This window comes from Ambystoma mexicanum, chromosome 7p (assembly GCF_040938575.1).
Source record: "Ambystoma mexicanum isolate Mex_15411 chromosome 7p, UKY_AmexF1_1, whole genome shotgun sequence".
In the NCBI taxonomy this organism is placed as follows: domain Eukaryota; kingdom Metazoa; phylum Chordata; class Amphibia; order Caudata; family Ambystomatidae; genus Ambystoma; species Ambystoma mexicanum.
The window spans coordinates 218,454,910-218,479,725 of record NC_090939.1 but is presented as its reverse complement, the minus strand read 5'-3'; the positions used below and the strand labels follow the sequence as shown (position 1 = coordinate 218,479,725).

The 24,816-nt window shown below is 46.8% G+C and overlaps 1 protein-coding gene across 3 annotated transcripts in view; it reads left to right on the top strand.

Annotated features, from left to right (window-relative positions):
* The window catches only part of DYRK1A (dual specificity tyrosine phosphorylation regulated kinase 1A), a 1,390,196-nt gene that overhangs the window by 258,680 nt on the left and 1,106,700 nt on the right, over nucleotides 1-24,816 (top strand). For all 3 annotated transcript variants that reach the window (XM_069636083.1, XM_069636082.1, XM_069636084.1), the window contains exon 3: nucleotides 4,085-4,159. In XM_069636083.1, coding sequence (XP_069492184.1) covers nucleotides 4,150-4,159 — 10 coding nt within the window. In that variant the 5' untranslated portion in view covers nucleotides 4,085-4,149. The remainder of the gene's footprint in view (nucleotides 1-4,084; nucleotides 4,160-24,816) is intronic.

Below are 24,816 nucleotides of genomic sequence, written 5' to 3'. Positions count from 1 at the left end.
AGCCTTTCATCCATGAGATCGATAAATGAGTACCAATTTAGGTTTGGTAATAGTGATTTATGTAAATAGTTTCAGGGGTAAGCATACGTGTGCGGCCAGCAACAGAAAATGCACCATGTGGGGCAGCTTATTTCAACCCCCTTCATCTGCTTCCAGGCCAAACTCCAGTAGTGGGTCCAGGTTCCTTATCCACCCCAAGACCACCTTCCAGAAGCCTTGCACCTTCACACACGCTCACCACATATGCCAATAGTCCGCCCTCTGACCACATCCCCTCCAACATCTGGGGTCTACCGTAATTTTTTTGTGTGTTCCGGGTCCCACTTCCATCTGTAGAGCAATTTGATATTGTGCAGCTTATACTGACGCGTTGTGGATGTTTTTATGCATGCTTCTGCACAACACCCCATAATTGGTCACGAACCTCCATGCCCAGGTCCCCTGCCCACTTCCTCCTGTGTAGACCCATATTCCTTCCTATTGCCTTAAAGAGGGTCTGCTACAGCCTCAATCGGGCCTTTTGTAGATGTGTGTTCAGCACCCTCTCGGTCCCCGTCATTTCCTTTTTTGTTCTTTCGTCAATTTAGCTGCCATCAGCACCCCCTTTCATTTGAAGGTACCTGAATACTGACAGCCTCCCAATGCGCAGGCTGTCCTCCAGGGTCCCAAATTGTACAAATGTGTCACCCTTCACCACTTGGCCTACTCGTTCCAACCCTGCCTCACCCCAATCCTGAGCACTGGACCGGTCTTGGATATCCTCCCTGACCGGGGGAACCCAGATGTGGTTCTGTGGGAGGAGAGGGGAAGGCCAGGTCGTCCCACCAACCATTTCCTTTTTGCCTTCACAATGCTCCTAGTGGGCCCAGGATCCTGTGTTCCTGCCTCGACTGGGGGAGCGCATGTGTGGGGCCCAGAGCCATTCTGACATGGTCACCGGTCGTAACCAGTAGTTCTCTATGTGGACCCATTGTTTCCGCTCATCCACTCTTAGGTGGGGGACTATCTCACTGAATGGCACCGCCCCGAAATACATATGGAAATCTGGGAGTACCACTCCTCGCCCCTCTTTTGGCTGCACAAATGTCATCTGCCCTTCCCATATGAATTGCATGATCCTACGTTTCACCTCTGCAAAGAAAAGGTCTGGCATAGCAATCGGCAGTGTTTGGTACTGGATCCGTGGTAGGAGGGTTATCTTGACCGCATTGTCTGCTGAGCCAGGACAGGGTCAGCCGTGCCCAAGCCTCATGTCCTCTTATAGCCTGTGTACTGCCAGGGGAAGTTAACAGAGTACAGGTAATCTAGATTTTTTAGAATTAGCAGGGACGCCATGTGTGCTTTTGCTGAATCCTTTGGTGCGACATTGGGCGAGGGTTCCAGGAAAGGAAAGTGAGGGATAAGTTATGGAATTGAGAGGCTTCCTAATGAGGACTTAGTAAGGCATAATTAAGTCATGAATAAATGGTTCAGTAGTCCACGTAAAGGACTGACCCAAACCCCCCGCCCGACCCTTTGGCCATATTGAATTCATTTCAAGGATGCTTAGATAAAACCCATGTACAAGTTCTGCCCCGTTGCATCCATTAGCAGTTTCACCCTGGCCAATGATGGTGTTAACAGGTTCAGAATATGGTTGCGATGCATTTTCCTCTTCGAGACAAAGATTCAGGACGTTGGCTAAAGAATGGCCTTAATAAATAAGCTTTTTAGGTGCTATTGTGCCGTCGACTCAGTGAAAAGGTCCACCATCTGTGCCTGGACCAAGTGAGTTTTAACCCCACAAGGAGGATCGTATAGATTGATCATTAATAATCTGCTAAAGGGGAGGTAATCATGAAACTAGGGCAGGACCAAGTCTCCTGTAAGGCAAAAATATCCCTAGTAATTAATGCTTGTAACCCTATAACATTACATAAGGAGCTAAACCTGCATGTATTCCAAGACCTGAAATTACACAGATGGAACAGATAGACTTTGGACATTATTCTATGTAGCCAGCGTTCAACTGATGAAGTGTTCTGCTGTGGCTGCTTGGGTTGGACGGAAAGTGAACTGCAGCGCTCAGATTCGTGCCTCTGCTCCATAAGTGGATAAACTCTGACTTCAATAGTATTGTCTCCATGGGCAGATTAGTTACTAAGTGTCTGACATAGCATTAAATAAAAGCTCAAGTTACGGATCAGAGTCGATAACATTCAGCCACAAGTGGGGACACAAATTCAGCAATGGGTGAGATCTGGGCAGAGTCGGTGTCCGGCAGCTCAATGTCCGCCGTACTGATCGTCTTCAACAAGGGAATTTGATGAAGCAACCAACAAATTAGACTGATTTTAGAAAGGGCTTTTGGCGAGCAGTCAACAAATTGAACCCACTTTCCCAAAACCGAATCTTGATTGGGGACCATAACGGAGCCAGCTTTAATTTAGAAAAGGTTAGACGGCTACTAGTAAAGAATCAGAGGGGCAAGCTTTGATAGACAGCTGGGAGGTTCGGAGTTAACAAACTTGCTGCGGTGCCTGCTCCCCAATTAAGATGGGAATCTCTCCTCCAGCTGTGCTCCAACAAGCCTGGTGCCCTCATCCGGATGTTGCACCCACTTGTTCATAGTGCCACTGAGGTTTAAGTCATTTTTTAACTGCACATGGTTTGGGAATAGGTTGGCTTGCATTTTTGCACAGCATTATGTCTTTGTTGGCACAGGTCAGTTGATTAGGGGGAGAGTGAGCCATTGCAGGAGGCATGGTCCCAGTTGTTAAAATGGCCACCGTCCTAGACTCCGCCCGATTGTTTTGTATTCGATGGATTGCTGCACAACTACTTTTACCACAAAGATTATTTTCAAAACCTTGAGGGAGTGGGGCTCGCAAGGCTAGATGGCCGCAATTCTGCTGTCGCAACAAGGGGAACGTTCGTCCTGGTTGCAGGCTGAGCTGGCACAGCCGAGTACTTTTCACAAGAAATTTGACTAATTGATTGGAGCAATTATAGGGTTTCCATGATGAGGGAATCCTCCCAACTGGCATTTCTGTCGGTGATATGCTCTTTAGACTAGGGAATGGAATAACAATCCCAAGAGGTGGAGGCCACATAAAATTCATCCACAGCTGCACTATTAGTCAAAATAGTATCCACCGTTTACTAATCTCTATTGTTTGTACTGACTTACTAATGCCTGACTTGCCTGATTTACTAATCTCTATTGTTTGTACAGTAGAGATTAGTAAACTGGGATTCTCTCTGCGGGTCCTTACTTCGTTGGATAGGTTTCCACAGGGATTGAAGTGCGAAATTGTATTTAAGAAAAGACTTGCGGTTGTCAAATTTCAAGAGGGGTTTTAGTGCCCGGCTTAATCTACTTTTTTTAGTTTTTCTCTCCTCACCGGGTTTGTGTTCTAGTTAACTTTTACATTAAGCTTGTTCACTACAAAATGTCATTTGCACGTTTTGTGTATTTTTTTAATTTAATTTTTTCATTTGTCTAGATGTTTATCCAGAACGATGAATGAAGGTTTGTGTACAGATTGTGGGTGATCTTGAGGTCCGTTTTGAAAAGGAAGTATATGCAAATTCGATAATGTAATCGCTTGTTAACTTGAATCTAGATTTCTCTGAAGTGAACTTGCAATTTCTCAAATTGGAATAAAATGGTGCACTTTCTTATGTCCATCATAAACATACATTCCAGCATGGTGAATAATTGAAAAATAAGTTCTTGGCCAGGTACAAGTCATTAATACCCTGTCAAGCTCTCCATTTACACACAATCCACTAAGGGCAAGTAAGTTTTATATCCTGGTTGCAAAATCGTGCATACTACTTAATGAATTTGACAAGCTGTGAAGGTTCTAAAAACAAAGCCAATGCGTTTGATTTCAAATTAAGTTTGCTCAATTTTTTTAAAATAAAAATGTGAATTTGTACACATTGTTTTTCTTAACTACAAACTAAAAGTGCACAGAGGAACTGTAGAGAAAAAGAAATGAGCATACTGAGTGAAATGCAAGAGAAAATGTTTGCCATTTTTAAAGGCAGTTTGCTTTTAATTTGTAATTTTTTAAAGATTTTATTTCTTTACTCTTAGCTATTAGTTTGCTACTGGACTCGCCCCGCCACCCCACAGGATGAGATGAGAGCCGAAAGAAGACGATGCATACAGGTAACCTATTGATTTTCTGCTTAAATTGGTGTCGCTCAATGAGATTCAACAATAATACATTTGACCAGATTGTTTTTTTAAATCACTTGCATATCTTCTGTATTTTGCCATATTTCCCATTATGTAGCTCTCCAGTCGTGTATTTTCACCAGTGACATTTTGTCTTCATCACTTTTTCCACCTTTGTTACATTTCTGCTGGATACAAAACTTGTTACTTTACCGACTCTTCCCAACTAGAATGATTTTCTACCATTGCTGATTAACGACCCTTGGCTGAATTCAGGTTTTGAAACTTGGAATGTTGCAGGAGTTTGGTGGTGTCCAGGAGTAAGGGCATAGCAGTTAACAGGTGGATGTTGTGTGGATCTTCCAGCTTCAGTCAAACCAATACACTGAATTATTTTTAACTTCGTGATTGCTGAGTTACCAGTAGCTTTGGGGGAACCAGTTTATTTTCATCAAAGTAGAATTAATCCACTCCTCTTTTATGAAGATTTAGTTTAAAAAAATGTTGACTGCCCGATTTAATTCCAGCATACCATGTACTGTGGTAGGAGTCTGGCGGGGTTGGAGGCTTGCAATGTAGACATCGAACACTTTTAAGGATGAACGGCTGGGAAGGAGATGGGACACGCTGTAACTTGTTGTTCTAATAAGGCTATGTTGAATTCAACCTTTTTCGTCTAAAGTTTTACAGCAAAGGATAACCACGTAGGTCGCATTCCACGTCAGCAGCAACTTGGTTTGGAGAAAAACAAATGTGTAATATTTCAAAAGTCTGCCTAGGAATGGTAAATTATCGTGGTATGGTTGTAATTGCATGTGCGCCTTTTCGAATGGATTTCGTCCTCCCACATATCTCATCTTTGATATTCATTTTTTTCCTGGCAGAGGGCCCTGTGCGTTGATGCAGTTGACTCGATGTCCCTTGAGGGCCTCCGTTTAGAGGATGTTTGTCATCGAAGGCATATATTGCACACGCATCGCCTGTTTGCTTTAGTTCTGTTTTTCCAAAATCTTTGATCTTTCCAGAGAAAGGATTACTTTACGTTACTAACCTATTCATGAGGACAATGAGTCCTCTGAATATTATGCGCCATTTGGTTTACAGTATGGCACATAGAATGTCCCCGATAGTTGTAAATCGGAGGAATTCCTGCTAAATATCCTTTATGAAAATGTGCAAATAGCCAGTGGAGTGGACACTTCAGCAGAACCAGAATTTGGTAAGCCTAAGTCCGAAGAACATGGAGATGCCGCATACAGGCAGTTGATGTCTAAGGTAGTAGGTTACCTGGATGGAGCAGATCTGCCCTCCCCTTCGAGCAGGATGATCTAACAGACATCATTGGTAAATGTCTGCAAAATGATCCCATTTTACCTTTCCACATTGCTCTTCAGCAAAGAGTGAGTGCCAATGGGGAGACGCCGGAGTCCAGTCCGTAAGTAAATAAGAACTGGACAAGAAAATACAGCCCATCGAGTAGTGACCCAACTACTTATTAAAACACCCTACCCAAGAACGTATGGTGGTGCAGGCAGCAACTGCAACCTCAAAACAAGCAGCTTAGCCAACCATCCCACCAGATAGGGATGATAAAAGGGTAGATGCATGGGCAAGAAAAGTATTTACTCCTACCTCCGGGCCCCTTTCCTCCATACTTGTGGGACATTCTGTCCTTCGGGAAGGGACCACAGCACTTTTGTCAAAAAGCATCAAAAATGAAAAATGTTGTCCTTCTCTTTATACGCGGGGTACTGCACGCGGCTGTAACCCCGCCCTCCTGAGCTCCACCCCACGCATCACCCTTTAGTCCTTTTTCTCCGCGCGGTCGGGGATGGATGCACTTGCATCACCAGGAAAAAAAATTCTTTGTTCCTGTTCTTTCCTGCTCCGGTTCTGTGGCCGCGTAATCCTCAGTCTATGCCGGAGCGTCTGAGATTTGTGTCCTGTTCTTCATGCAAACGCTGCTTCGCTAGGGCGGAGCCCCATTCTCTCTGCTGGTGTGTCTTGGTCCGGACCATCTTTGGGATTTGTCTTTCTACTGCGACTCCCTCTCCGTCCGGGCACTCCAGCGTCATCTTTGGTGGGAGAGCGTCTTTCAGCGCGTTCCTCCACCCCATTTTTAGCTTTTTCCGACAAAAAGATGCCCGGTAAGTTCCTTACTTTTTAGGGCGCCCCGGCCTGGGGGACTCCTTCCTGGGGTCTTCCAAGTCCAGGAGGCGCTTGAGCAGCTATGATACCAGGGTTTCCCCTGAGGTGCCTCGCAGGCCTAACGGGCGTACCTGAGTTTTCGTCGAGTTTCCACAACAGACCTGCCGAAACCAGACTACGTTCCGAGGTTCACCTGTCGGGTGCTAAACTTCATGAGCTTTTTACAGGCACCTGGGTACGCCGTGAGGTCTCCTTTCCTGGAGCTTTCTGTGCCGAGCCACGGCATGGGGCCCCTCTCGCAAGAGCTACATGTACCGGGCGATAGCCTGAGGTTCCTCCTTTTGAGGCTCTCGGTCTGTGAAGTGGATTCCTCAGTGTTCCCGTGCCCAGGGTTGCAGTGATACTGGTTCTGTTGAGGAGGCAAAGAGGGTGGTCACTGACCAACTCCTCTGCTACCGGCTCTGCCGAGATTCCTCCTTTGGTGGCTAATTTTGGGGCCACTTCCAAGATGTCCAGTTAACAACCAAGACGGCCCCCCCAGTACCGGCTCTGCCCAGGATCCGTGTGTCAAGGCAAAGGCGTTGTTGTCCCATGACCAGCCTGAGGAGGCGGTTGCCTCATCGACACTTGTAACGCACTTCTCCTCGGGCATCGAGAAAATGGTGGCCCAACCCTCATGGTCCATGGCGGCCATTTTGGATTCTTCCCTTGCACCTACGTTCTCGACATGGGGTGCTGGGGACCATCTTTCTGATGCTTGTTAATCTGCTTAGAATCACATGGTGTGCATATGGCCCGACATCCAGTGGTAACCGCAGAGTATTGCATCTTGTCTTTCGAGGACCGAAAGGGGATGTCGGCATAGGCGTGTCTGTAACACTATCCCCAACGTGACGTGTAGTGTACCCAAAATCCCTCACGTGCCGAGGTCCCTCAGATTGTTTTTTTCCGTCCAGATCACTGGTTGCCCTAATGCAGAGCACTTGCATAGAGATAGCGTTATTGTCCTATTTATCCACTTTGTCGTTATTCCTGTTCAGTGACTTCGACAGTTGAATCCTGTGAAACCACGTCGAAGACTGCTGCAGACTTTCGACGCCTGATTGATCCTAGCGGCGCTGCACCACGTGGCTGGGCCTTCTGGCCTGCCTACGCAGTAGGGAGAGTGGGGTCGGGGTGGCTATATTCTTTACAAGTATGCCTTTCCTCTTGCCCCCTCCCTGCTCCCTGGGTTTTGTCATCGCTGCACCTGTCTTTCGCTATGGAAAAGACTCCATTTAGATTTTGTCCCTCGTGTAGGGCCAAATATCCTTGGAAAGACTATCACTCTCGGTGCAACAATTGTCCCTTCCCCTCGACCACAAAGAAGGGGGTTGTGAGGCCTGTAGACCCCTGCGCCCTGAAACGCTTGAGGAGCGCCGCTTGAAGCGGTGCACGGCCTACGTCATGCCGCAGGCTGAATGTTCTTTCCCCGCCGCCGAAACCGCCAAAAGTGGTGGTGGGGGGTGGGGGGGGCATGAGGGACTAGTGGTGACCAGGCCTCTGTGTCGGAAGCCATTGGCCTGACGCGAGTCACGCGATGGGGAAAAACACTCGGCACAGGGGCGCACACGATCATAACACCAACATAAAACAAAGGTTCTGCTTCAACAGCACTGTCGGAAGTTTACCAAAGCGGCAATGGAACCGTCAAACTTCAGCAGGATCCTCTGATCGGCAGCCTTCCGGCAACCGCGGCCTGCGACTGGGCAATCCAAAGTAAAGGACGCTAACACTAAACACACCCCCGTGGCGCCAAAATCCACCGCTCAGCCTCCGGTTCAGCCGGTAGATCGACCAGATTCCCCGAGCATCGTTGAGAGCATTGCAAGGATTGCTTCGGCAGTTCGACTGAAAGAATGGTCGAAGGAGGCGGTGAAGCATAAAGAACGGCCTAGAGATGTGCCGAAAGACGAGCCACAGCACCCTGAACCTCGCCAGGACTACGCTGAGTGTCCTGTGCCTTTTTGTCTAGTACATTAGGGGAAAAATCTCGACGCCACAGAAGAAAATGAACCCTTTCCTCCTCTGTTCCCCCCTGGTTCATCCTCATGGGAGAAATTTGAGGGATGTATGGAAGAGATTGGAAAAAATGTCTCTTATTCTGATAAGCTTGCTCCTAAGAGACCTTGAAGACCTTCTTTTTACACCTTTTATCCAAGTTCCAGAGGACCTTAGAAGATCCACATAAGTATACTCGTGTCCTCATAGATGATGATGTTATGGACACATGATCAGGATGAGGATGCCACCTTTCTGGAAAACTACAATGTGGATGAGCAGGCAGATCTTGGACAATTTGGAAGACAGTAGTCCGGTTGGTGCTCAACCTTGGACATCCCCCTTCTCCCACCCAGGACCCTGATGTCCTGTGTATAGATTCCCCCCTCCACTCAGGCCCGCCAGGCCTCCCCATTGGACGATCAAATGGCATTTAACGCCATCTTGAAAAAGGCTGCTGACCATTTTCAGATCGCCACTCAAGCTTTATCCGGTTCAGATTTTGTGGAGGATATACTCAAAGAAAAACCTCCGGCCATCCATTTGTTAAACTCCATTGAGAGGAGATTGGCACCTTCCTTGTTTCGTCCTCCGACAGACCATGCCACTCCAGATTCTTTAGTGGTTACTACTAGAAAACGGGCTGGTGTTACACTGTATAGGGGAGGCACCACCCGATGAGTCCAAGAGACTATATGAACTGGCAAAGAGTTACAACTGCTGGTGTTTTTTCCACACAAATAGCTAATAACACCACACTATTGGCCAGCTATGCAGACGCCCATTGGAACCTTCTGCAAGAAGGCCTTCATGAAGTGCCAGAACCTACACAGATCAAGTTACTCACCATCGGTTCGGAAGGCAGGCATGTCTACCAGAATGTGCTCAAGAACACTCTGGGCGCTGCCGAGACAGCGGGAAGAACTCTGGCACAAGGTACCTTGCTCAAGCAACATGCATGGCTGAGGAACTCTGGTTTCAAGCCGGAGACCCAAGCAGCCCTGATGAACACACCTGTTGAGGAGACGATGCACTAAGGAACATAAAACACTGAAGTCCCTTCAACAGATTATCCAGAAACCCTCTCCTCGGAGAGGAAGAGGCTCCCGCTGGTCCTTTCGTGGGCAATCTCGCTTTCCCCAAAACCAGTATAATGCAGGAAACTGGAATTCGGGACAAGGGTCTAATACCTCCACCACTTATCCACCCACAGGACAGCTACGTGGAAAAGGTAGAGGATGAGATTCCAACCCCAGATGCGCCCCAGGTCCCCTCCCATGCCACCCTGGTCAGGGGGCGTATAACATCTTTCCTTACTGCATCAGAGGTGATAAAAGACCAGTGGGTACTCAAGACGGTCGCCCACGCGTACTCTATAAAATTTGCCAGACTGCCAAAATCAAGACGCCCGACCACCTGTGGATCCTGCTACAAGAGGTGGAGACACTTCTAGGAAAGAATGCCATAGAAGTTGTCCCTATTCTACAGGTAAACAAAGGTATTTATTCAGTGTACGTACTTGTACCCAAAAAGGATCATGCGCCCTATGTTCTACTTGCACCCAGCGAACAAATTTGTCAAACCTCAAAAGTTTTGTATGGTCACTTTACAGGAAATAAATCGCGCTGTTGAAACCAAAGGGATTACCTGGCAACACTACACATGAAAGACGCATACTTTCATATTTCAGTGTTGCCAGCGCACAAAAGATACCTAAGGTTCATGATATGGGACAGGCACTATCCGTTCTGCGTACTACTCTTCGGTATTGCCTCGGCACCAAGGGTGTTTATAAAGCTACTGGCAGTAGCGGCAGCACACTTGCGCAGACACTCTGTCCCGGTTTATCCTTAACTCGACGACTGGCTCATAACAGGGGAGTCATACGAAACATGCCTATTGAACACGCAGAAGACAATAGGCCTCTCATTCAGTCTGGGATGCTCCATCAACGAGAACGAATCCAGCCTCAAGTCAAACAGTTGCTAGGGGCTCTAATTCGGACGAAAGGTGGTTTTGTCTTCCCCCTCCAACGAGAGGGTTCGAAACATGCAGTGTCAGATCCCTCGGTATGTAGCCAGTCCGGTTGACGGTACGCAAAGCCATGTGACGGTTAGGAATGATGGCGTCCTGCATTTATTTAGTTCCTCACGTGTCTGCTCATGCGTCCCATGCAAGAGTGGCTCAACAGCCAGTGGTGTCAGGCCAGGGGACAATGGTAGGATCTGGTAGTTTTCTCGCCAGCCCTCGTTCTCTCTCTGCAGCGGTGGTTGAGGGAAAACCTCTTGAAGGGGGGGGGACCTTTACCACCCCGCAGTAGAAGCCTCTCTCGCGACTGACTCGTCTCTCACAGGGTGGGGGAGGGCTCACCTGCTTCAGCAGACGGCACACGGCCTGTGGTCCCCACAAGTAGCATCCAGCCACATAAATCTGTTGTAGCTATTAGCGATATTCAAAGCAGTGAAAGCCTTTCAAACAGTTACAGGGAAAGACAGTCCTGATCTTGACAGACAGCACCACAGCCATCTACTACCTGATGAAACAGGGAGGCGCACTCTCTCCAGGGCTATCCAAGCTGTCGCAAAACATTTGGATATGGGCTTTCGAACACAGGATGTTCCTGTTGTCACAACACTTTCCAGGGAAACTCAGACGTGGTCAGCAGAGATTTCCCACTACCCGTAGTGTATGAATGGCGACTACACAAAGAAATCGTCTCCAACGTTTTCACAGAATGGGGCTTCCCAGAGATCAACTTGTTCGCAACTCTGGCGAATGCTCAATGCCAAGATTACACCTCCAGGTACCCACCGATCAGCTCCAAGGGGAACAGGCTCTGGAGATTTGGGGATTTGATCAGGGAGATCTGTTTACATTTACACCCACCCCCCCGACTCCCTTACTCAACAAGATCGTGCACAAGATGCACAACAAACCTGTCACCATGATATTGGTGGCCCACATGTGGGCCCACCAACCCTGGTTCTCATCTGATGGAGATGTCCCTCTCCCCTCCTACGAAACTGCCCTGCCCGTACAATGTTATCTCAGGACAAGGGAGAAACACTGCACCCATGCCCGCAAACTCTGAACTTGGCGGCCTGGCTCATGAGGTGATACAGTTCGGACACCTTCAACTCCCTCAGCGATGTATGGACATACTCAGAGAAGCGAGGAAACCCAACACCCGGTCATGCTATTCCACTAAATGGAAATGTTTCTTTATCTGGTGTAAGGCTAAGTGTGACAATACCATTTTGTGTTGTACCCGACTCACTCACTAGATTCAGGCCTGGTTTTTAATTCCATGAAGGGGCACTTAGCTGCGCTCTCAGCCTATACTACGTCTCAACAAAAGGTGTTGTCGTGGAAAATACCAGTTATCAAGGATTTCATGGAATGGGTTGAGGATTCACCCCCAATCCCCCCCCCCCCCCACACCCCCAAATTTCAAACAGCTCTCAGATGGGACTTAAATGTGGTTTGACTAGACTCATGGGGTCCCCTTTGAGCCTATGCACAAGGAATGTCTTAAAGACCTTACCTATAAGACAGCCTTCCTAGTGGCTATCACTGCTATAAGGTTTAGTGAACTACTGGCCCTTTCAGTACTAGACCCCTTCGTTTTCTGTTCAAAGATAAGGTGGTTCTGCGCACTCGCCCTCGATTTGTGCCTACATTTATTTCCAAGTTCCACTAGAACCAGTCCATAGAACTGCCCACTTGCTTCCAGAACCCCCTAACATGGCCGAAAGAAGCCTACACACATTAGATGTGCGCAGGGCAGTCATGTTTTATCTGCAAAGAACTAAACCGCTGAGAAAGACCAACCAATTTTTTTTTCAATGGTGGCTGGCAGAGAAGGGGATCCTGTCTCCAAGTCAGCAATCTCAAGGTGGCTTATCCAATGCATTACTCTGTTATACTCTTGCTAAGAGAGAACTGCATCTCAAGCCTAGAGCGCATTCTATTAGAGGCACTGGGGCTTCCATAGCATTCATTGCAAATGTTCCCCTAGAGTCCATTTGCAAAGCGGCAACCTGGAGTTCTGTGCACACCTTTACAAAACTCTATTGCCTAGACACTCATTCTAGGTCTGATTCTCAGGTTGGACAAGCGGTAATAAGACCTCTTTTCACTACTGTTCCTTCTCACAACCCACCTCCATCTCCAGCTACTGCTCGCTAGTCTATGTACAGAACGTGATTTTAACCAGATGAACAAGCATCAGAAGACCTGCATTACTCACCGTAATACACAAAGGAGAAAGGTATAGTTTTATTACATCAATATCTCATTGGCCAAAAAAATGGAGGTAAATTCATTAGATACAGAAGTGCCTGAAAAAATGGATATCCCGAACAGCCTCTTTATGGTATCAAAATAGAAGTTAATTTATTCAAAATGATTTTCTCTTAAAAACATTCTTTTTGTAACCCAATTATTAAACATCTTTTTCTAAAAAGTAGTACACACCCAACGATACCGATTTAATTCGTAAATTCCTTTTCAGAAGCGTGAGTCTTCATAGGAAAAACAGTATCATTGACCGTTTTTTGGAATCGGGTGTCCAGCAATGGATGGACTTTTCTAGCATGGTCTATAGAATGGCAAAACACCCAGAAATTTGTTTGGGGCCTCTGATGCCATTTACAAGCATGATGTGTACTCTAATTACTTGAAAAGTTAAAGCACTATGCAACCAATGTGAAGAAGAAAGTTGCAGAAGACATAATCATTTAAAGGTGTTTAGATACTCACTTTCATGTGAAGCTTTGTTTGGCCCTTGAATCATTGATGTTGAAGGAATCCACTTCTCCAACAGAATCTCCCCTGATGAATGTTCCGTCATTGAAAACTTAGTGAACAGACATGTTGGGATTTCATTCTCAGAAAAGATTCATGATGAAAAAATTGATTATGTATGGTCTGAGTTTATATGTTGTAATGTGTTGTATGTGATGTATTTGATTGATACAGTTGCTTTCCTTCAGTTATATGCTGGTCAAGGGTTGGATATGGGTGTACTACTTTTTAGAAAAAGATGTTTAATAATTGGGTAACCAAAAGAATGTTTCTAAGTGAAAATCATTTCGAATAAATGAACTTATATTTTGATACCATAAAGAGGTTGTGCAGGATATCCATTTTTTCAGGTGTTTCTGTATCTAATGAATTTACCTCTGTTTTGGCCAATGAGATATTGATGTTGTAATAAAACTATACCTTTCTCCTTTGTGTATCCAAAGCATTCACTTCTACCCCTGACCATGGAGTAGGGTTCTCTGAATAAGAGGGGGACGTTGTTGTTTGTCCTGTTTTATATATACGTTACTCACCGTAATAGCATTTGTGATGATTGTATCTGCTTAGATTCACATGCACCCAGCCTTCCTCCCTGGGTCGGGTGGAAGGGAACATAGACGTCTTACTACTGTCTTTTATGTACTCACTCACGTTCGCCTTGGGCTCCCTCATGGCCGAAAAAATACAATCTGAGGGACCTCAGCGCGTGAGGGATTTTGGGTACACTACACATCACGTTAGGGATAGTGTTACAGACTAGCCTATGCCGACTGCCCCCTTTTGATCCTCGAAAGACAAGATGCAATACTCTGCGGTTACTACTGGATGTCAGACCATATGCACAGCATGTGAATCTAAGCAGAAACAATCATCAGAAATGCTATTACGGTGAGTAATGCATGTCTTTTGGGGATGAGCAGCAGTTTCCACATGAAGTGGACCGTAAAAGTCAGTACCGTCCTTCTTACGACTGGCGGGCTCGGATGCTGCTTCTGCAATACTATCTCGCTTCCTCCTGCTCTGTTGGTCTGTGGACCCGGTTGGTGGTGGGCCTTCCTGGCAACCATCCTCATTGCGTTTGTGGGATAATGCCCCATATGAGCGGCCTCTGCCCACCCCAGCACCTAAACCATCATCCGAGGATGCGTTTTCTGGGAAATTTCAGAGGCTCATGCACTCCACGAAGGAGTATTTTAAGGGTATTTTCAAGGAAATAAACCCTGAACCTCCTGCTCCACCTCCCACCCCGGTGGTTTCGACAGCTCCTGCGGTGGTACCACCTCTTCCTCTTGGTCCGCCTCCAGCTCTTCCTCCCCTTCCTCCCCTTCCTCCACTGTCTCCCGTAAAAGGCACCGGCAGAGCTGGTTGACTCCAGGGTGTACTTGACAGCAGACAGGATTGCGGATCTATTCCCCATGTGTCAGCTCTTATTCCCGCCAGAGCACATGATGGCTTGGTGGTTCCAGAGACTTCTGGGCCTCATGGCTTTGTTTAGTTTATTATTTGATAATGCGCTCCAAACCCTGGGGTAGCCGGGCGCAGCGGTAACAAGAATACTTAAGCTTGGTTACATACAGTGGATGCATTACATTTTACAGTACAAATATACGAAATGTGGCTACATCGCATCACAAAGGAGGCAGTGAGATAGTCTATAGTACAGGTTTCAGGAATATCATGGTAGTTAAATGCAATGATCCAGGACTTAATGCACGGGAACAGTTTGATGGGCGTCATTGGTCCAGAGCCAACTTTTGACATTATATCTGAATCTAGAGTAGGGATGATCAACTCTCAATGCAGTAGGGAGTGCATTCCAGGCACGGACAGCTCTAACAGGGAAGCTTGCTCCACCCACTTTTGTTAGTTTGAATCTGGGAATTTCTAGTAAGAGATGGTTAGCTCTGGTGTGGTGACTAGAGGATTTTCTGGTCCGTCTAGCCGAGATATATGGGGGCACAGTATTGCTCATTCCTTTATGGATGAGAGATAGCATCTTGAGGAGAATTCTGTCACTAATTTTTAACCAGTGGTGGTCTTTCCTGATATTGGATATATGCTCTCTACTGGGTATTTCCAAGGCTGCTCTAAGAGCGTTATTCTGCAGTATTTGCATTTTGTTTGACAGTTTTGTTGGCACCTGTATATAGGGCGTAGCAATAGTCTAATTTAGACATTAAAGCGTTGGCTAGTGTGATAGTTCGTTTTGGAAAGGTAGGGTCTACAGGCCCTGATTAATTTGCAGGTGTAGGCTGTGGAAGAAGCCAAAGAATTGACTTGTTTTTTGAGAGAGAGTGTGGAATCAAGGTAGAAACCTAGTGTTTTTACCTCGGTTACCACCTTGATTATATTGCCATCTATGTTAAAGGCAGTATAACTGGGGCTACGTTTTTTGAGGTTAGAGTCGGAACCCAGAATCAGTATCTGTTTTGTCGTCATTCAGGCAGATGCCGTGAGAGGCCATCCATGCCTGAATGAGGAGGTAGCTCTTGTTTACTAGAGCTGTGTCTTCGACAAAGTTGCCAGATAGTGGTATGAGGATCTGCGTGTCCGCGTAATTAGTATAGGTTACCCCCAGTCTGTCAAGTTTATCGAAGAGTGGCTTAGTAAAGATGTTGTACATTGTAGAGGAGACACATGAAACTTGTGGGACACCACAGATGATTTGTATTGGGTCCGCCGAAGCTAAGGGGAGTACACTCTCATACGGTTGGCCAGGAAGGATTGTACCCAGGCTTTAGCTTCACTTGAGAAATAGGCGGCAGACGCTAGATGCTTGCTTAACACTGCATGGTCCACCAGGTCGAAGGCCGCCGATAAGTCGAGGAGGAGCAGCATAGCTGTTTTACCTTTATTCTTCAACTCGTCGATTTGTGTCTTGAGGTCAATTAAGGCCGTTTCAGTACCGTGTTGTGGTCTGAATCCAGATTGGCGTGATCCTAGTAATTGGTTTGTCTCCAGATAGTTTTGGATCTGGAGGTAGGCTACTCTGTCAATGATTTTAAGGAGGAATGGGACCGTGGTAATAGGCCTATAATTAGTTGGGATAGCTGGGTCAAGGGTCTGTTCTTTGAGGAGAGGCAGTACCCAGGATTCTTTGAGGTTGGTGGATACAGTACTAGACCCAAACGAGGCGTTGATTAACTTTGAGATGAAGGGTGCTAAATCTCTAGCTGCGTCCTTAATAACTTGTGCTGGCCAGCTGTCGCCTTGGCAGTTCGATGGTTTCAGAGATGATATAACTTTTTCAGTTTCCAGTATGGATATGTTGGTAAACCTGAATGGTTTGCAGCTACTTAGTGTATCTGTTCTTGGTGTATCTGTCAGAGGGGTGGTATGTTTTCCTGTGGAACTCAAGGAGGCTTTCCTCTTTGCAATTTTGGATTGTAGAGTTATTTTATTTGCTAAGGCATTTTGGATGCTAGTGCACCATTGTTTGTCCTTGGGGACATTATCCGTGGGAGCAATCAGGTTTTCCATTTCCCGGAGGATGGAGTTCTTTGGAGTTAGAGTTGGCTTTATTGATTCTCTCATTAAATGTGTCTTTTTGGTTTGGATGATTTCTTTCTTATACTTGTTTGCAAGGTTGGCAAGAAGAGTTTTATTCTCAGCTGAAGGTGTGTGCCTCCAGATAGCTTGGAGTTTACGTTTTTGGATTCATAGTTCTTTGAGATGAGGGGTGAACCATGAATTGAGATGAGATTCTTGTTTACTTTTACCTAGTTTGATAGGGGCAATCGTGTCCAAGGCTTTGGACATAGTGTTGATGTCTCAACTAGCGTACTTGTTCTTACTCTTGCACGTCTCAAAATGAGGCATACCCAGCTGGGTCTTCGGAGCTCTTGGTGTCAGGCTTCGGACTCCGATTCCAAGACGATCCCAGTTCCATCCTGGATGACTGTGGTCTTCAACTAAATCTTAGTGTGGGCTTCCTTTCAGGAGCCCTGACCACAAGTGACGATTACCACAGACTTCTACCTTCTGTGGTGGGGTGCGACGCTGGATCATCTCCAGGTTTTCGATATATGGACGCTGCAGGACAGGCAGTTTCATATAAATTTGGACCTTGTGACAGTATTTCTGGCACTGAAAGCTTTTCAACTGTCCATCACAAACAGGGTGGTCCGCATCCGCACGGACAACTCGGTGTCTGTTTTTATATCAACAAGGAGGGTGGTACCAAATCACCACCTCTTGTGGACCTTGCCATTCAGATTTGGGAATGGGCCATCCAGCACGGCATTTGGTTACTGGCTGTACACATTCCTGGTCAATTCAATGTGACTGCAGACTCACTCAGCCGACAAACAGTGGCCACCTACGAGTGGGAACTGAACACAGAGTTCCTCACACCATCTTTCGCCAATAGGACACTCCAGAAGTGGACCTTTGCGACTTTTGCAAACAAAAAACATCCTCTTTATGCATCCAGGAACAGTCTCGGGGCCTCCTCCCTAGGGGACACTCTCGAAATTCCATGGCGCAACTTGAAGGCCTATGCTTTCCTGCCTCTACCTCGGAGGCATCGGTCACACTGCAAGCTCAGGAGTACATTGAATTGCACTCTCCTGTTCATAGCTCCTTGGTGGCCAGCCAGATTCTGGTTCTCGGAACTTCAGCATCTGTCGATTTGCCCTCCGATTAGACTGCCGTTGATTCCCAACCTGCTTCACCAGTGTGATCAGCAGATGTGGCACCCCTCCCCACAATCATTTTGCTTGTCTGACTGAATTCAAATCTTTAGCGCTGTTTAACTTGTCTGCGGACAATATGCGCATTATCCAAGCGGCCAGGAAACCTTCTACGAGGTCTCAGTATAGGAGCAAATGGCTTCCTTTTTGCCACTTGTGTTTAGCGAAGCATGCTGGACCCCCAGGATTGACACTGTCCTTTTGTTCATATCTCATCGGGCAGCTTTGGGCATTCATGTTTTGTCTTGTAGTACTTACTTGTCGGCTATTGCCGCCTATCGGTCCACTGATGGCCGTTTCTTTTCTTTCACGAACCCAGTCATTAAAAGACATTTTGCCGGTCTTCTATATCTTTTTCCACAGGTACGCAATCCTCATCAAAAATGGGATTTAAATGTGGTCCTCACCGCCTTATGCCATAAACCATTTGAACCCATGGCTACGGCGTATCTAAAGTACCTTTCATGGAAGGTTGCATTCTTGAATGCAGTGACTTCGGCAAGGCGAGTAAGCAAGCTTCAAGCTTTCTGTGGAACATCCGTTTCTCACATTCCACAAGGATAAGGTTGTGCTCTGCACTCATCCTCCTTTCCTTCCTAAAGTAGTGACTGTTGTTCATTTGAATCAATCTATCTCATTACCTGTCTTTTTTTCCGAACCTGGCTTCAGATGCTTAGAGTATTAGACAATTTAGATATCAGAAAAGCCCATAACATTCTAATTTGACAGAACGACTGAACTCAGGGGATCATCACAACTTTGTTTGGAGACCCGAAAAGGAAACCTGCTTCAAAGGCTATCTCCCGATGGATTGCCTCCTGTATCTGAGGCGTATACCATTCAGGGCTTTCAACCTCCAAAGGGCATTCATGCCCATCTTGTACGTGGCAAAGCGGCTGCTGTTGCTTACCAAAAATATGTTCCTGGGAAACCATTGCTATAGCGGCTACGTGGGCTTCCCAGTCAGCTTTTTGTAAGCATGACTGCTTGGACCTGAGCTGCAGGGCTGATGATCAGTTTGGCTAGGCTGTTCTTAACCTTTTTTAGTAAGGCGTTTCCATCCACCCGTATTACCTATGAGTGTTTGGGAATCTCCTACAAGTACGGAGGAACGGGGACAGGACGTAGGAGTATAACAAAGTTACTCACCGCAGCGACTACCTTAATCCTAGTCCATAGTCCCCTTTCCTCCATACGCCCGCCTTCCCCTCTAATAAGTATCCTCTATTATTGCTTAAAGGGTCTCGGACCTGGAGATTGACCAGGACTGAAGGGCGATGCGCGGGCCAGAGCTCAGGAGGGCGGGGTTACGGCCGCCTACAGTTCCCTGCGTAAAAAAAACAAACATTTTAATTTTTGATGATTTTTGACAAAAGTGCTCTGGTCCTGTCCCGAAGGACAGAATGTCCCACCAGTATGGAGGAAAGGGGACTAATAGACTAGGAGTAAGGTAGTCATTACGGTGAGTAACTTTGTTATTCTGTGGGAGCATGGCTCTTAAGTCAGCCAACTCCATATGTGCCGCAGCAAAGTTTTCATACGCTATGGGACTGCATTTCTATGGCGGCTCAGCATATTCCAGAAGGGGAGAAAAATGGTTTCTTTGCCATTGTTGGGGACGGCATGTGCGAGTCTCTTTGGTTGGCTCTGGATTCTTCTGACGGCATCAGTAGAGCCATGGCGGCAAGCACCATAATTCGCAGATTAGCGTGGTTAAGGAAATCTGGATTTGCCCCGCAGTACAGTTCAGACTCCTTAACATGCCTTTTGACGGGTGTCATTTTTTGGCAGCAAGGCAGATGAAGGCCTTGACGCTGCAGCCTGGCCTTTCTTGGAGGGGTAGATCTTTTCGCTACTATTCAGTAGGAAGAGCGAGAGGAATGGCTGGTCAAAGAGGCCAAAGAATATTCCCCCGTGGTGGACGAGGGAGAGGTGCAAAGCCCGCTCAAGCAGGGGCATCTTTACCTACAGCCACTGTTGGCCACCTTGAAACCTGTCATGTCAACCCGTTGGGAGGCAGACCATCTCAGCATCTGAAAGAATGGCGAGATGTTACTTAGGATGCTTGGGCATTAGAAACCATAGCCCGCGGTTACTGCCTTCCCTTAATTCAAAAACCTCGGAACCATCCACCCGGGAGCCATTCTTTGGAGGTTCCAGATCCGCTCCTTTTTCAGGAAAAACATTTTATTATTTTTATTGGTTTTCAAGAGAGTATCAGTCCAAGCCATAACAGTTGGCAGTTTTATGAATAGTTTGGTTGGTTTCGCCCAGCGGTTCATGTCCGGGCTAATCAAGCATAATATCCCTTGTTTGGGTCCTCTGACCAAACCTGCTCTTTATATCGTGTGTGTGTTGGTTTATTAGTTTCCAATATCCTTTCAGTTTTTGGCACCCCCTCCAGAATGTGAACCCAGTCTCCCTCCTTGCCACAGTCACGCCAACACATCCCATCGTGTTGGGATAGATAGGTTTCAACCTGAAGGGGTATAGTGCCATTGAGTCATTAGTTTGTACCAGAATTCCCTGATTTCCATTGCTTCGGTAAATTTCGGGATGTCGCGCCATAGCCCCTCTGTCTTCCAATGGTATATGTTCCCTGTGTCGCCTCCCATGCCCTCATGTACTTAGTGGTCGAGATTTGTTCAGCATTGAGGCCAATCTTGTATACGTTAGAGATCAGATGTCTGTCCATGGGGTCGGATGTGAGACATTTTTCAAAGTGTGTGAGGAGCCTAGTGGCCGCTGCCCGCAGGTTTCCCAGAGCCTGAGTTCCAACTCTAATTGAGGGAATGATTTTAGATCTAGCCCATGGAACATGTCCCCTATCTTAGTGCATCTCGCTTCTTCTTTACATTTCTTGAAAGCTCTGGCGGGGATGCCTGTGGTGAATTGTGGGTTGCCAAAGATCTGGGTACAGGGAGAGGGGAGAAGGTGGTGAAATGTTTGGTACGAACCAGCCAGTCCCATTGTTTCTCAATTAGGCTGGTTATGGTTGATGTATGCATGTTGGTCGGGCAGTTTTCTTTTGCCTGGTCCATCTGATGCCATAATCTTCCCTGAGTCTGTGGCCAGCCAGTCTTTGATGATTCTGATTTGGGTGGCCCTGTAGTACATGCAGAAGTCTGGCAGGTTCAGCCCCCCTCCTTTTAGTCAGTGTCTGGAGTAATTTCATCGCTACCCTGGGGGGGGGCTCCGTCTCCAAACGTATGAGCTAATTGGCTTATATATTGCTTGAAAAAAAAAGGTTCTGGCACTGCGATTGGTAGTGCTTGGAAGAGGTATAAGTCTGGGAAGGATTCATTTTTATGGCATTAATTCTACCTAGTCAGGAGGTTGTGAGGCGGTCCCCAGTTATTGAGTTGTTTCCTCAGCTACTTGATCTGCGGGGAGTAGTTGGCCCCATATAGGCCCTGCAGGATTGGAGTAAGGTGCACCCCCCCCCCAGTACTTTACGCTTGTGTGTACCCATCTGAATTGGGATGTATGTTTGTGGTTGGTTTAAATTGTTACTGGGAAAAAGTCAGATTTAGGATCTCCGACTTTGCCAGATTCACCTTCAGCCCTGCCACCAACCAAGCCTCTGAATCTCCTCAAGTCACTGCTGATAGGGATCGCGCCGTTTTCCCAAATGTCAGTAACATAATCGGTAAGCCATTGCCTTATGTTCTTCACTCCCAAAGGGTATGCCCTGATGTCCCTGTTCATACGGCTTGTGGCCTGGAATGGTTCCAGGTAAATGGCGAAAAGAAGGGGAGGGCACTCCTGTTTTGTGCCCCTGGATAGTTTAATCTGCCTCGATAGTCCTCCATTCACCAGGAGTCGATACGTTGGATCTCTGTAGTTGGCAAACCATGGCCATGTATTTTGGGCTCATGCACATTTTTCTCATTGTTGTTAAATAGGAAGGTCCACTCCACCATGTCAAATGCTTTTTCAGCGTCTAAAGAGGGGGACGGCCGGAGTACCGCTCGTCTGCGTTTTCTTTTTTTCTCCCAGGATGTGGCATACCCTCCTGATGTTGTGGGTTTGTCTCTGGCTTAAAACACCCATTGGTCAGGGTGTATTGATTGTGGGAGTAGGCCCTCTAACCTACTAGCAGGGATTCCGGTGTACATTTTTCGTCGATATTAATCGTTGCGATTGGCCTGTATGAGCCACACTGCGTGGGATCTTTGTCTGGTGTGGGAAAAAGCAGTATTTTTGCCTCTTCGATCATTGGGGACTAAGGAGGGGCCTTGTGACTATCCCTTTACTCGTTTGAGCAGCTGCTTTCTGCATGAGTGGTCTTGCCAGCAATCTATCCGCCTTAGTGGCATGGATATAGTATATACGTTTTAACGCTAATAGGCTCCTTTCTGCCTTTTCTGTTTGGAGCATAATTCAGCTGCCCTCTGATATGTTGGTGCTCTTTCTGCAGGTTTCTCGAGGGATTTCGCACCATTCTCCCAATATGTCCTGCAGGTCCCTTTCTAGTTGGGTCTCCAGGGCGTGCTGTTGATTTCGCCAACGGGCTCGAAGGCTATCTGTTCCTCTTAGAAGTTGCCTTGAAGGCGTCCTAGATCATAGGTTCGCCCACCCCCGTTCTGTTCAAAAAGTAATTTTGAATTCTGTCCCCTTGTAAGGCAACATCGGACAGGGCTTCTTTCGGATATGACCAGCGCCACAGGCCCTATTTTGATGCATGATCCGAGAGGGTGATTGGGAGAGTATCTATGGATTGAATTTTGCCTAGCAGTGTTGACTCCCAGATATAATCGATGCAGGAGAATGAGTGGAATATGTGGAAGTAGAAAGTGAATCCCGGGTCTGTTCCCTTCAGTGATACCCATAAATCTAGGAGAGCAAGGTGTTGCCTCTTACTTTGGAGGGCTGGTGTTGGGGTGGTGTGGGGGGTTGAAGGTGGAAAATAGTGTGCAAGCGTAGTGTGGGCGGGCTTCTATCGCTTTGGGGGGGGGTCCTACACTAAGTTGGTCTCCCATGAGGATGACCATCCCCTGCGCTAACCCCTCTAGCTCGGAGTACCGCCGAAAGAAACCCATCCTGCCCTGTGTTGGGGGCATATACTGTGGGGAGCGTAATGATGGTGGCATCAATTTCTATTCTAACAAGTTTTTATTTTATTCCAACATCTCCACCATACAAGATTGCAACTGTCACACATATAATTCATAGTTTTGTGTTCCCCCCCATAGCCCCCCCCGACCCCCCCCCGCCCACCCCCGTCGAGCCTACTTCACACTACCCACCAACTTAATCTCACTTCTACTGGCGTTTCTTCCTGTCTCGTCTCTGAGGGATTGTCATCCTCCAGGCTTAACCAGTCTGACCCGTTAAATGTTGCTACTATTTGTCTCCAGACGATCAGTATGTCCGCTTCCTCCTCACCGCCTCTATTCGCTGCCTCGTTCCACAGTCATTTCAGCATTCGCCCATTTCAGCATTCGCCCATTTCAGTAGACCTTGTCACCAGGCTTCTGCTCTCTGGTTCTTGCTTGCTTTCCAGCTCAGTAAAAAAGATATTTCCAGAAGTAAAAAAGATATTACTACAGAAAAACTTATCCCCCTCCTCCTGCCCACTATTAACGGCCTGAAGGACAACACCTACCCAGACACACTAGTAGACACCTTTAACAAAGCTATGTCTCACGCACTAGACACCATTGCACCTGCAAAACTACGCAAAGCTAAGCAAGAAGCCCACCTTAATGCCTGGTTCACCCCCCAGCTTAAGGACCTTAGAAAACAGAAACGAAAACTTCAAAATATCTGGCGTAATTCGCCCACCAACGACAACAAAGCCAAGCTAACCCAAGCTACAAAACATTACAAGTCTGAAATTATCAATTCTAAAAAAAACGTATTCAATGACAGAATTACTAATGCCAAATCGAATACCAAGGAACTATTTGCCATCCTCCGGGAAATGGAATCCCCTATCCAACCACCTGACACGGTCTCAAAGGACAAGATATGGTGCACTAATATACAGAACGCCCTATCTAACAAAATCTCCACCCTCCAACTTAAAATGAGGAATAAAAAAGACACCCTCTCTCCTACTGATCAACAAGTGCCTCCAGCAACTGAACCTATCACTATCCCCCCTTTCAGCTTTAAACCCATCTCCATCATTGACACTGAAAAGGTTATCCTCTCACTGAAGCCCTCCAACTGTAAGGGCGACATCTGCCCAGCTCAAATAATAAAGGACGCTGCCAGAGACTTATCCACTTTCATCTCGAAGCTTATCAACTCATCCTTCAAATCCAACACAGTGCCTGCCAATTTAAAAGAATCCTGGGTCCTCCCCCTTCTCAAAAAACAAACCCTCGATCTATCTATCCCGACCAACTATAGGCCCATCACCACGGTACCCTTCCTACTAAAAATTATCGACAGAGTAGCCTATCTCCAAATTCAAGAGTACCTAGAAGCCAATCATCTCCTAGGCTCGCGCCAATCGGGCTTCCGCCCCCTCCATGGCACGGAAACAGCCCTGCTAGATCTCAAAACCAAAATGGAGGAATTTAAGGATAATGGGAAAACAGCGTTGCTACTCCTACTGGACTTGTCAGCAGCTTTTGATCTGGTGGACCATGCAGTCTTATGCAACCACCTCAAGTTGGCTGCCAACTTCACAGGAGACGCTATAGCCTGGGTCCAATCCTTTCTAGCTAACCGGACTATGAGAGTGTTCTCCTCTTCCACGTGGGCTGACCCTATCCAAATCACATGTGGAGTCCCACAGGGCTCCTGTGTCTCACCCACTATGTACAATATCTTCACCAAGCCATTGTTCGACAAGTTGGACAGACTGGGCGTCACCTACACTAATTACGCAGATGACACCCAGATCCTCATACCCCTTTCGGGCAACTATGAAGTGGACTTGGCTCTGGTGAATAAAATTTACATCCTCATTCAAGCATGGATGGCCACACATGGCCTCTGCCTGAACGA